This window comes from Strix uralensis, chromosome 8 (genome assembly GCF_047716275.1).
Source record: "Strix uralensis isolate ZFMK-TIS-50842 chromosome 8, bStrUra1, whole genome shotgun sequence".
NCBI lineage: Eukaryota > Metazoa > Chordata > Aves > Strigiformes > Strigidae > Strix > Strix uralensis.
Genome location: NC_133979.1, coordinates 13,975,275 through 13,989,834, shown reverse-complemented (window position 1 = coordinate 13,989,834; position 14,560 = coordinate 13,975,275). Strand labels below are relative to the sequence as shown.

General features: G+C 36.1%; 1 protein-coding gene across 3 annotated transcripts in view; it reads right to left on the bottom strand.

Annotated features, from left to right (window-relative positions):
- The window catches only part of DNAJB4 (DnaJ heat shock protein family (Hsp40) member B4), a 28,981-nt gene that overhangs the window by 9,065 nt on the left and 5,356 nt on the right, over positions 1 to 14,560 (bottom strand). For all 3 annotated transcript variants that reach the window (XM_074876358.1, XM_074876356.1, XM_074876357.1), the window contains exon 2: positions 185 to 470. In XM_074876358.1, the coding sequence (XP_074732459.1) occupies positions 185 to 395 (211 nt within the window). In that variant the 5' untranslated portion in view covers positions 396 to 470. The remainder of the gene's footprint in view (positions 1 to 184; positions 471 to 14,560) is intronic.

Genomic DNA, 14,560 nt, shown 5'->3' with positions numbered 1-14,560 from the left:
CAGCATTAAAACTCTGCAATACATTTTACATTAAAAAAGCCATTGAGTCAAATTTCCAAGCAGTACAAATACATTGCCTAAAAATCAACACATATCATGTTGTTTTCATGAATCATCTATGTTTATTTTGCTTCATTAAACATAATGAAAGTGACCGATCAGAGTATAATAGACACATACATACCTTCCTCCCCAAACTGATCATAAATGTCTCTCTTTTTGGGATCACTCAGCACTTCATAAGCTTCTGCAACCTCTTTGAATTTTTCCTCTGCGTGGGGAGATTTGTTCTTATCCGGATGCCATTTAAGTGCTTGTTTTCTGTAAGCCTTTTTGATATCCTCTTCAGAAGCCCCTTTTTCAATTCCCAGGATAGAATAATAATCTTTCCCCATCCTGAGTGTTGGAGGAATTCAGATCTTCCTTGCTGTTAAGAAAGCAGTGTCCAGTGTCTTAGCAACGTAGAGATGCTAGAGAAGGAAAAATAAAAATCAAATTTGGATTTGAAACAAACAACTCTTACAAATCAACAAAGTCTCCGATACATTAAAGAAATACTAGACAGCTTCTCCGTATTTCATTCCTTCCTGTTGCTCATTTATAAATAATTATACACACTGGACAAGACACAGCCCTCTTTAAAGTCCTCCCATCTACAGTACGTGTCTCCGCTCTTTCTAGAACGACAAATAATACAGGACGTCACTTCCCCGACTGCCCCAGCTGAACAGTCTGCACAGCTTTCACTCTCTCACACACACGCATGCGCGCACGCACACACACACACACACACAAAATGCTGAACTTCTATTTCCTCCCTTCTTAATCAACTAGAAAGTTTAAAGGTTTAATAGTGTGATACAGTGCCTTTCACCACCAGGGCTGAATCCAGTCAGCTCTAAAGACATAACTGCCCCAACAGAAATGCAGTCGTCCATATAAAATAATTACAGCGTTTTACTTCACAGTTTCTATAGAGACAGCTGTACATATAACTGTTTTCTAAATATATCAACATGGATTTGTACCCTTTCCAGCAAAGACTACGAAGTATTTTATACCCAAGTTAACTACAAAGCTTCAGAAATCACTCCTTCATTGCTTTGAAAATGAAATTAACCCACCATCAACCACAGTTGACTGCAGCCATGTACTACTAAGCAGTAAGAAATCAAATCTGAGTGAAAAATACCACTCACTTTACCACAACTCAAGCCACTCAATTAAAGCAGACCAAAACTGTTACCCCCTGCCCCGGCCTTCTTCTACACAAGAGGCAACACAAGACTATTATACAAGTAGAGCAATATAGCAAGCACGTATCTTTCATCTGATGAGATGTTAATAACAGAAAAATACCTGGTTCCTACACACCTGTTTTACAATACATAGTGCAAATTTTACTACTGAAGTATTTCTCATGCACTGCAGAGGGAACAGTATTAAGTTTCAGCCTGCAAGATTTCTTTTGGATCTTAGTTGAGAGCTATAGATCAAGAAATTACCCCTACTTGTCAGTATGGCAATAAACTTCAAGATTGCATAGCTTGAAAAGTAACTCCTCCCTGGAACAAAGTATTAAATAACACCAGTTTTGGTCATATCTAGAAGTTACCTGTATGAAGACATTTCTAGGCTCAATTATGAAGTTACTTGTATGAAGACAATTAGGCTCAATTGCCTTCCTTCTAATGGTAAAGAGTTAATGAAAGGCAGCATATAGTAGCCAAGGGACCATTAAACTCAAGTGGAGAACACTAACCTTCTGATTCTGGGAGCATTATATTTGAAGCTGTTTTCCAGAACCTGCTCTAACTTAAAAGGGGGCTGATCAGAAGAGACAGAAAATTTCTCCTTAACCAGAGAGTACTGGAAAAAGATTTGGGGTTTGGGTTTGTTGTGGGGGGTTTTTTTGTTGTTTTTTGTTTTGTTTTTTTAATGTGTCATCCCCCTATTCTTCACATCATATCTATTCTTTTCCAATTTCTGCAATAGAATTGACTAGATTTTGTTAATGTATCCAGGATTATTATTTTTTTTTTTTTTTTTTTTACACATTCCCCTTGGAATAGCGGTAGGAAAGATGAAGACAGAATAAAGATGAGATTTCATCACAGTATTTGAGAAAGCAAGAACTTTTGCAGACCTGTAGTTACTATTTCAAATGTAACAGAGACCAAAGAGTATTGAAAGAAGGAATCAGACCCCCTTGCCACCAAATCTCTCAGGACTTACTTGCATTTTGGGAACACTGGGATCTACAAGGTTACAGAATCAATTACCTTTACAGCTGAAGGAGGAAGTGGTTGCTGAGCTCCACATGGAGTAAAGCTAGTCTTTTACTAACCACACACTTCTTTTTCTCTTTCTTTAAAATGTGCTACTTCTGTTAATTTACGATTAGTATTTCAGATAAATTCTTGTAGACCTGTATCCTAAATTCAGCACTTTTTCCACTAGGGAGTTCTGAAAGCAGTAGGTACAATAGTTTGAATTAAAACAAGATTTCAATTGATTTCATCTAAGATATAATACCACTCCCTAAGAACCTACTTTACTTACATATGTTTTAGTGGGCAGTTTTAACCTTACTACGCTCAAGAAATCGTTGCAAATATGACAAATCACCATCCAAACCCAGCAGTGACGATACTCTGAACTACAACAGCAAACAAACTTCCATCACTATTGACAGAATAAGATTCAGAGCAGCCTTAAATTCTCTTGCAAAACTAGCTGTACAAGGAGTTACACTCAGCTGTGCTTCTATGGTATGGTTTGAGCAACCTCTGGTGGGGTCATAACTTCAGTCACTGGAAGTATTCCCACCCATGAGTGTCTGAGAAGGACCCTATGATATTTGTGTCACTGTGTTGTCACATAATAGTCAGAACAGCAATAGCTCAGACTAGTTCCTGTATTTTTCATTACGTTTTCCAAAACCTCTGGTCAATCAAAGTGGCAGAGGGTGAGTATGCTAGTTTAAAAAACAAGGTATAAGACATCACCCCCTTTGAGAATATTATATTAAACACTTATTCGTCCCTTTGAATACCAAAAGAATACTCAAGGAGCTGCAATTAGCAAGGCTTAGCACTCCCCCCCCCCCGCCTTTTGTAAAACATACTAATTAATTTCCCAGGTTTCAATAAAACACCCAATAGTCAGGATTTCTTCTTAAATCAAAAGTTTTTTTCCCCCCCAATATCAAAGCTTACAGAACAAATTCTGGAAACAACAAAAGTTACACTGGGACATTTTGCTGACAATCACAGTGAGTAAGTGTTCAGGCATCCGTTCTCTCCCTACAGAGGGGAACAGGCTATTCTGGCATAAGTGCCAAGTTATACCCTAATTAGGTAAATTATTCCCTAAAAATGAAATTACTTAAGATTCTGAGAGAGATGTACAGCAATTACTACATTACTTCTACTTCCTGCCCTGCACAAAATCTTCATGTCAGAATGAATTTACAGACTGGAATTTCCTATCTTCAAAGAGTTGATGAGATAACTGGAGCTTCTCCTTCCAGAAAGCATGTTCCTTCTTAGACCTTCCTTTTGTCATATAATCAGATATCTTTTGGAAATACTGCAGTTCCTCACATGCTTATTGAGTTCTTTAAACAATCTAATAGATTGAGAGATATGACTCTCAGAATTAGTGAAAAAAAATTTATTACTATTAATAAAAGACTAGCGTGCACAAGATTAATATCTAGTGATCATGCTAATAATCATTTGGGTACATCCGATCATACCAGCACTTCTTCAGACAGTGAAACCCATCTGGTAAGTGTGATAAGTTTTTACAACTTCTGATCTTCTAGTATTAGAGCAGTTTCAAGGACAGATAATAAATCATGGCTGCTAGATTTTTAGAACTCTGAAAATCTGATCTTTGCAATTCTTTATTGTTAATTTTGTTATTTTATCCCACATTCCTCTTCAGAGTTACTAAGAAAAGAAAGGAAAATCCATGCACTCTCTGCAACAAGGACTTGTGGCATTGCAGTTCCTTCAAATAAGCACAGATAAACAGAAAACAAAATAGCTTTTAAAGAAAAATAACTACATATTTAGTGTTACTGCTATAGTCCTATCTTCCCTGTTGCCATATACACCTAAAAGTGGAAGTATTTAAAAAAACTCTTCTAGACTGTGAAAAGATTCCACTTCCAATATATTTAGATAAGATTATTATTTTTTGTTTAAATGCCTGAATAAGTGTCCCCCACAAAAAAATGGCTAGGGTCATCACCTAGTGTGCAAGAGATGAACTGATTTATGGGATTATTTTCTTCTTTACCAGTTTCTGCATTTCTACCTCAAGGTGGTCGTCTTTTGTAGTACGACTTAGAAACACCACAGAGCATTTCACCTGTAAGCCCACTTCCAGGAGTCCTTGCATTTCAGTCACCTCTTACTTCAGAGATTAATACCTTCTGTCCAAGCACCACGAGGCATCTGCACTGTATACACACCTGCTCACACACCGTACTAACTGCAGCATACTGGGATGCGTGCTCACCCTCTCCTTTGACTTTTACTTAAAGGAAGAGTGGTTGGTGTGATTTGATTTGTTTCAGGAGCATTAACAGCACATAACCCAATAGATACAATGTAAGCAAGGCTGGCCTCAGCTGTGACAAGGCTGCAGTAATGCATCCTGCAACTTACTCAAACCTCTCAGAGCAAGCCACTAAATTACATATCTGTAAAATTAGTAAGGCCATAATCTAAGACTTTGATTAAGAGTGCTCCTGAATGAATGCTAAGCAAGTTCTCAGACAGACAAATCTAGTAATGCACTTGGTTGTGATGCCACGTCAAAAACAATAGATCAGTAGATAGAAAAAAACCACTATCAATTAGCTACCTTTCTTCTTCATTCTACCACATCAACATTTCTGATATATCACATTATGAATATATCACATATATCTGATATATCACATTATGAATAAATTAGCCATTTATATCATCAGTTCTTTGTTTACACAGTCTTCAAATACAACAGCTGCATTCCATTTCAGGCATACAGAGAAAAAAGTTTTTATCACCACTGTAGCATCAAAATGGTGTCTATGAAGCTTTTGCTTATAGTCGATCCTGTAAACCAATTTTCTGTCCAACTAGGCAGTCTCAGACGTGTCCTCCTGTTCTTATAAGCTACTTCTGGGTACTCTTACTGTGCACTGAGAAAGTTAGCAGCCTGTATTTGTTCAGCACTTCCTTACATCAGTGTTACTTGTTACAGTCCGAATTAAAAAACAAATACTCCTTTTGAAGTTGACTGGGGAAAGAAAATGGTACATCTTTAACTGTAACAAATTACTAAAAAGCCGAATAGACAATTTATTAAAAAAATCTTATTCTCAGGAAGACTGAATAACATTTTGAAGCCATACTGAACTTGTCTAATATAAGCACACTCATCACCAGAGGATTTTCTATGTTCTTTGATCAAAAACAAGTGACATTGACTTTTGTAATACAAGATTTCCTTTTTTAATCTAAAACCATTTATGAAATATACACTAGAAAGCTGCAAATTGTTCCTTCAACAATTCACCTTCACTTCTGAGACTTGAGTTTGACTACTCATATGCAGCATTCCACTTAAGTTAGTATTCCAGTGAAATAATTGTTGCTTTAAAATATCCTTCCCATTATTCTCCCTGAACAACCATAGTTTAACTCATGTACATATGGACAAGTGCTACACATCAGAAGTTTGGCAGAACAGTGGGAGCAAGGTCATGCCACTTCCAGGCCTTAGAACAGATGCACCGATAATGCTTTGAATTAGCTGCTTTCTTTAAAGAAGCCTTCATAAGAACAATTGAAATAAATTAAGGAAACATTCACAATAATAGGTACGCTGAACTCAAATTCTAGTTTAATCATAAATTAGCACCAGTATAAGGTTCTTTAAAGGAAAAGCTTCTAAGCAGAACAGTGTCATTCCCTGAAGTATCTGAAGTTGAATAAAAATGCTCATTAAATGGCCTTTAAATTAAACTGTTTCTTCTGCATTCCTCACCTATTAAACCTCAGAAACAAAACTGAAAAAGACAGGACTAGATCACCGAACAAGTTAAAGAGCAAACAAAACCACAAAGGCAAATTCCAGACAGATCACAACTATAAATACACATGTGCATGTAAATGTCAAGGCAGAGGAGCCAAATCCCTCCCCAGAAAAAGCTCTTTCACAATTAACTATCATAATATTTGCAAACCCACATTAATGAATAAATTGACATTCGTTTACAATGGTTTGAAGAAAGCACATCCATATACAACAAAATTTCCTGTAAGATCATCCATTACTTTCCCAGAGAAAAAAATTTTGACGATGACTTTTCACTCCACCATTTTTTTTAACTGTATGTAGTTGTTAACTGAGCTATGTTTATACTTTTGGACTGTGAATAAGGACTTGTACATGCGAAGACCATTCATTAATTCATTAGAGTTTCACTACAGAAATACTCAGTAGCTGGTCTCATATACAGAAATAAATTTTAGAGTTTACAAGACAAACAACAGATATAGTTGAAAATTTTTAATATATGTAACGGAAAATTCAAAGTGAAACCTGCAGAGCATAACAGTTCCTTCTAATCAGCCAATGGCCCTAAAAGAAAAGCTTCATTTAGTCATGCACTTCATATCCAAGTAACTACCCAAATTTATCAAAGGTTTACTTCAGCTCTCTGCAGAAACATGCTGCTACTGTGATGGAAATAAAAAGTTCACTGTACATAAGGATTCTGGGGCTGATTTTACATCTAAATAAATAATCATGAAGTGAAATACCACATACAAACTTAAAAAAAAAATAAAGTTACAATAGACAGTGATGCTAACATTGTTAAACAACATACCTGAGAGTGACTAGGCACACTTATTTTGTATTTTTATATTGCATACATTGTCTCTTTGAGACACTCTACTTGTAAAAGATTCAAATTGAAACGCACCCCAAAGTATTTACCAGTTTACATACATCATAATTTCTTTCCTGAGGCACATGCATCAATGCAATTTAATGCAATTCACTGGCAATTGAAGCTTACATTAAAAAGACTTGTTGACTTTTGATTTCCTCACAGATTAAAAAGAAAGAAAGGTAGTGGAATAGGTACAGTCATGCTTTACAAAAATAGATATATCTCTAATGGAAGACAGATAAGTCACTGTGAAACAGTACTTCATAGGACACATACCTACTATACTTTCTATATTTAAAAGTCGATAGTATTGACCAGAAAGATCTGGTCTGCTTATTTTTGGTTCAAGATGAGATATTAAACAGAACTGTAGGATACAAAGTTATCCAAGACAATTAAATTCTTTAAGTTACACCAGCCCTAGCATCAACAAAAATATTCTCTATTTTATATTGGCAGTATCCATTTCAGAACGGTGTTTATAATATTACTGGAATATATACTCCTGCCAATAGTCCAAAGGACGTGTTTTTAAGGTCTTCTGTGGGAAAGCTTACTTTAAATATACATTCTAGAGTCAACATGAATTTACAGCTCAAGTTCAAACGTTAAATCTCAAAATGCATACTGCTATCACCCAGAGATATACTGTTACCACTTCTGAACTTTCAAAATGAATTTTTAAGCCTGTGATTCATGCAGCCTTCAATTTTATTAGGAAAACCTACATGAGAAGACAGCAGGCACTGCTAGCATTTTTTTTTTTAAATTACTTTTATTTTTGTTGCTTTTGTAACAACAGACCAAAAGCTAGAAGCACTATGCACAACTGAAAAGGTCCATCATATTTTCACATTAAAACTTACTATTGTTTATTATATATTAAGTTATAGGGTTGGGTTCTTCAGAAAATTATTATTCCCACTATATATATTATGATCTATGTAGATGTACATACAATACTAGAAAAAAAGAAAAACTGATCTAAATCTCAAGTAGATTTTATATTAAATGTGGTTACACTTATCTTCAAAAACACAACTAGGACACTAGTAACACATGCACACTGATCCTTCACCACAACACAGCAAATTTATGTGCCATTAACATAACGAATTGTTTTCTCATACCTGATTTCTGTCTACTAAGTCACAATCTCTACTATAGCTGAAGAACAAAAATACACTTGGAAGAATTTTCCAAATTTAACTTTCCACAGCTGAGAGGAAGTGAACATCTTCTTGGAAGTAGGCAAAGTTCTTAGGACTCAGCTATGACGTACTGCATTGATGAAAACACAACTAAGTCCCCCTTACTTCACAATGGTGCTATTAACTACTTCAGTCAAGTATCAGTCTGCACTTAGAAAAACGTAAGAAAACATCCAAGGTATGGTCACACAGTAACACATACACAAAGTATTTTCATCTACAGATTCAGGCTTCCCTCTTCTGAAGGAATAGATTCCACAAGTGCTTTTCAATTCCTTACTTAGACTTAGTGTCCATTTCAACTCCCACCCACATAAATTTCTGTAAAAGGACTCTTCTTCAAAACAAGTTGACTGGTCAACCAGGAAAAACGCCAGTCATGCAAAACATTTAACAGGTTCCCTCACAATACTGACTCACACTTGCTATTACAAACCTCAAGTAAGTTAACGACATTGTTCCATACACTTGTGTAAACAACTATATGAAAAAGTGTACTGTGTTGGTAAGGAGAAATACCTTCTCACTGTTGTTACCAAAAAAAAAAAAAAAAAAATCAAATTCATAAGGAAGCTGAAGTTCTGCTTCCTCCAAGAAAATGTTCTATTTTGACAAGTTCTGCACAATTTACTATTAAGTTCCCAGTTTGGGGCAAAGAAAGCAGAAAAATACAGTAGTGAAAGTTGTTCCCCCTTTCAGTTTTACATATAATAAGCCTGGATTTTTGTCTTTACTTTTGGCTCTGACTGCCATCACTCAGAAACTTATCCATGACTCAAGGAATTCTGTCCTGAAACAGCCCATATGCAAATGAAGAGTTAGACTCAATCATACATTTATCACACTGTACCAGTCAGGTTTCTGACTCCCATGCCACCAACCTTCCCATGGTGATTATATAACAAGTAAAGATATTGAATATGATGAACAGTTTAGGGCTTCATAATTGCTCAGCATTTCCCTTTAACATTAGTTGCTTATTATTTGATTGTATTAAGTTTTATAGCCTTTATGGTAATTGTTTTGAGAAACAACATACTACTGTAATACAAGTCTCAGATTCTCAAGTGCTAACATACTCAGACCCTGAGTATGTTTTCAGTATTGTCACACAGGAGTATTTTATTGGTTATATCTACGCTTCACACATATGCCACAGGCTTCCATGTCACACTTCTCAGCATGAATAGTACGCCACATAACAAAACAGATACTGTTTATAAAGGGTAAAAAAAGTAATGATTAGTTCTGATCAGCGTCAAAAAGAATACAAGATTGCTTCGCAGCCAGGAAAAAAAAACAAATGAAGCGTTAGGAGGTAATAGCAAAGGAATAGAGAACAGAACAGAAAGCATTATTATATCTATACTATATATATATAAGATAATATCTATAACAGAAAGCAAGTATCTGTTATATATATAAACAGAATGTTATATATAAACAAAGCATTAGTATATCTATATAGATATATAAAGCAAGTATCTGTTATATGTTATAAACAGAATGTTATATCTATAAACAGAAATTATTATAGTAATATAATATAAATTACAGAAAGCAAATATCATATGTACAGTACCAACTACACTGTAACACTGTGCAGTTCTGCTCCCCTCAACTGCCCAAAGCCATTTTTTTAAATGTTCAGAGAAAGACTATAAAAGATGATCAAAGATACGCAAATGCTTCCACATGAGAAACAACTGAGGCTTGAGTTCTTCAGTCTGTAAAAAAAAAGACAGAAAGAAGTCACAGAGGTCTACAAGGTCTACAAATGATGGAGAAAGGAGGAGGCAGCATGAACTGTTCTACTCACATGTCTACTCATGGTCTACTCACATCCAAGCCAGAACCACTACATGAAACTAGCAGAAGCCAGTTTCAACCATAACATTAAGAAGTTCTACAAGTGATAGAATTCTCTGCCAAAGGACACTGGAAACTCAAAGATGGTTTCAGTGGGACACTGAAAAAATCCTATAGAAGAGATCCACTGCAACTTTCTCGACAGAGAAGCCAGAGCAGGAATTCCCTGAGCTGCAGTTATTTGGAAGTTAGGAAGGTGGAAAAGATGACCAAGTGTTTGCTTTATTCTAACATTCCCTGAAGCATCTACTTACAACCACTTTCTAATGTAAATTGCTAGGCTAAACAGACCACTTAATGGACAAACCAGTTCAGCATTCTCTAGATGAGCACCCTCAGATTCATCAAAATCTCAATATAATACAATTCAGCCACTTCCATGTCCATGCAGAATGAACACTTTCTAACACAGAACCTTAAAATGTCAGCACTGGCACTATGTAATCAACCTCAGTGACACACAAATGCTGTCCAAATATACAGGTTCAGTCAAGTGCTCCAACTAACACATTAGAAGAAAAGTGTTTGAGTACTCTTTATTCCTTGTCATGTAACTGGAGTATTGTTTTGTATATGCTTTCAAAAAACCACTCAACTCATAAGTACTGCCAAGGAGAGCTGGTGGGAGCTTTTTTCTTTTTGGGTTTTTCAGAGGTTGGTGTTTTGTTGGTTGTTGGCTTTGGGATTTTTTAAGATGTACATACATTAGAGCCATGTTACTTAAAACTAACTTGAAATTACAGTCCAGGGTACCACTCGCAACCACGCTGCCTCCTCTTTTCTCTCTGTCACCTCTCCATCTGTTTCTGTGAAACAAAGTATCAGTTCCCTAAAAGCTCTCATACAATGCACAGACACACCTCCCCCTCAAAAAAATTAACTGAAGAGATGCGTAGACCTCTACTCTCATTTTCCTACCTGCTGATCTGTTTATTATAGAAACCTTGAAAAACAAGCAATGAATATTAAGTATATCTGTATTGTTTTCCAGCTAAGTGAAATGAAGAGGGGTGTTGTTTACAATAAACAGACTTTTTTAAAAACAGGTATTTAGTAACACCTGTAAAGATGTTTCTATTATTCCTGTTTTCAGTAAGTGTGAGGCTTAACTCAACATTCCATGGATTCAGCCCCACTCTTGCAGCACAGAAGGGGCAGAGATCTCCCTACAAGTATAGAGACAGAATAGTCAGTTCATGTGCTACTCCTGCAGTCCAGCATTCTCCACCCCACCGAGCAGGGCCAGCTGGCACAAATCAAAGTAACATTTGCTCTGGGCTAGCTGAGACTGGACACAAGGCCAGCCAGCTCAGACCCTGGGAACCGTAACTGGCTCCCTACCAGTTCTTCCACCAAATGAATCCTGGTGTAGGAGAACTTCTGTGACCTAATAGTAGTGCTATGTACTGATTAACAGGAAAAGGACAATGGAAAAACAGTGCTAGTTTCCACAATAACCCTTGCTGACTTTCCTTCAAGAAATTGAAACGGAAAAAGATTTTTTTAAAAGCATTTTAAATGCATTTATTTCAATACCCTACATAGTTATCACAAGTACCTTATCACCCAGGAAACATTAGGATGGTCAAACTGTTTTATTTAATACCTATTTCAGTGGAAGCAGTGTACAACAGCTCCTCTTTTAGCCCTTCTCCTGTAGAAAAGTGACGGTATCTGCCACCTATAACAATTTATTGGTGTTTACCTTAACTATGGTAGCAATTCCTTCATTCACAGCAAAGGAATCCTAAGGGGTTTCTTCCACCAAACAATATACTTAACCTGTTGCCTCAGCAAAGAGGCAGCAGCAAAGAATTCAGGGCACCTGTGGAATAAAGATAGTCCTTAGAAGTTAGCTGTTACTAAAAATCTCTGGGAAGCTGGCACTGGCATGACTCAGATGTGACCCGATCTGAACCTGAAATCTTTCTTTTCAATGGTTCTTAGCCCATCCCCACCACTAAGTATTATGGATTCATTCTATTAAAAAAAAAAAAAACAACAACAGCCCAACACACTGCCAGTTTGGAATATTAATTAGTGGAACATAACACATTACAGAATTATTTTCCTAATGGTGAAGATACTCTACAGGTTTATACTGAAGACTGATTAGGCTCATCTAGAGTTTTATCACTACTTCAGCCATGTTCCATAACTAAGGAACAGACAGAAGTCATGTCTGCAAGTTATTTTTTTCTTCTTGCAAAAGTATTAGATTTTTTCTGACATAATTAAAAACCTACCAATAAACAGAACAGCTGAGAGAAAAAAACCTAATAAACATGATACTGATCATAGTTATGGGTCACATTAAGAAGGGGGTGAAAGGTAGATGGAAGATGCTTGCACAATCCCTATCCATTCTCTACCTGGTTATTTTTTTACCTGTAATAATGACCAAAATTAATAGTTTCCAATATAAAATAAACTATTTTCTCAGTCTTGATGAAGAGAGGAACTGCAAAACAAAGAAATCCACTTGGAAGAGCAACTCAGCTACATGTATTGTTTTTAACTGCCATTATGCTCAAACAAGATGAAGGTTATTAATGCATTTCCAAATAAGGAACTGCACACATTTTTGCTGTGGACATGTGATCACACTGTTCTTACATAAGCAAACGGAGATGGTCACACTAGATGTTTTTTCCAGAGTGTGCTCGTCAAAATCCCACCCAGCTGCTCTGATTCACACAGCTAGTTTTACATGCAAGGCTGAAAACACACGCACTGAACTGTTGTATAAAGACAGGAATTTGAAAAGGAGATGTCAGAACAACTGTTTAACCTGAAAGGAGAGCATAGGTCAATAAGAATGTACTTCTGTTCACCTACAGAAGACAGAAGTACAAGCAGCCCTAGCTGTATTTATCAGAATCTGCTATAACAGAAGACAAAATAGTTGCTCATCAGTCTTTCAAATGTTTCAACCACATCCCATAGCTCAAATCAGGTTTCTTAGTTGTTTTTTCCCCCTTAGTCAACCTAGAAGAGTTTTAGGAAAAGATGGAAGGGGGGAGTTTAGTAGACCTACTTTGAAGTTAATCTCTTAAATGACTTTATTCCTCTAGAGTAAATGGTCCATGCCTAGCTAAGAGGTAAAGAATGTACAACATGGAAAGATGAACAGTTAAGCAGAAAAATGTCTAGGTGTTCTAAAGTGATAATGCTTTAGAGCAGTAGCAAATTTCAGCATCTCTTCTACTAACAGACTACAGAAATTCTATAGTTCTATTATGAGTTTGGGGAAAAATTTTCACAGAAGTTCAAACTTCGTATGGTAGCAAGTCCTAGGAAGACACTTCACTGTAGAAGGTGACATATTTTCTTTTTAACCTTTTCTCTGGCCCTTCTGAAAAAATGCAATACAAAGAACAGCAATGAATTAGAGGACACCTGCAAATAAAATTTATCATTTACATGATATTTAATGAAAACATTACACAGAATCAGTTCACTCACAGGACATAATCCTAACAGACAACAACCTGTACAAAGGAAGTAAAAGCTCTCCTCTTCACATTCTCTGCAGAAGATACCAATCCATAGTCAAAAGGTTGACAGCTGTATGGTTTTTTGTTTAAGCTAAACTTACGGAACCTCCTATTTTCTCGCTCTTCACATCAAGTCATATCATGACACTCACATCACTGATTTTTGAGTGATATCTGAGATTAACCCAGCAACATTCATACCTTTTCAAGTCTATGCAGCTCATTTTAAATACAATTGGGATTTTGATGATTACACCAAGAAACTTTTAACCACTGATACTAAAGGGGCAGTTAAACTACAGCCTTCTCTAAGGTGCCTTTCGATATTGGTTTATCAAAGAAAAAATACCCTTACACATTCACAAACACAAACTGCAAACATTTTTGCCAAAGCATGCACGTAACCCTTACAATAAACTTTAAGAGGATTTTCAGTTTAGATAAGCTTGTCATAATCATGGTTTTATTGACTAAAGGGATTAGTCATTTAGAGCTTCTAAAACATCTCTTCAATTTTTTCTTCCTCACCCTCAGAAGAGGTTTACCTTTCTATGTTAGTTTTTTAATTGAAACTATGATATATGCACAATTTGGTTAAAAATAAGGTGCTCTGACTCACAAATTAAGAAATATGGTTGTTAACTAATTAAACAGTATCAGAAAGAATACTACTAGGGATCAGGCCTATATAATAGAGAAGTACACCAATCTCTTTAAAGTAATCAAGCTTTTTCCACTTCAAGATGAGAATTCTGAACATTACTGCCTTAATTCAACAAAATTTGCATTTAACACCCTTATTAACAGGACTCAAATGCACATTCTTCAGTGCTCTGCTGATAGAGGGATACAGTAGACACTTCTATCCTCTACAGCTACTATTGCATTATTTGTTCTCCCTCTCAAAGTCCCTCAGTCCTCATCTCTGCTCTTCTTAATCCCCATTCATATGCAACTTCCATGCTCCATCCACCAATTTACTTTAAGCAAGATCTTTCACACTTTTTCTCCCCCATCTGGGAGTT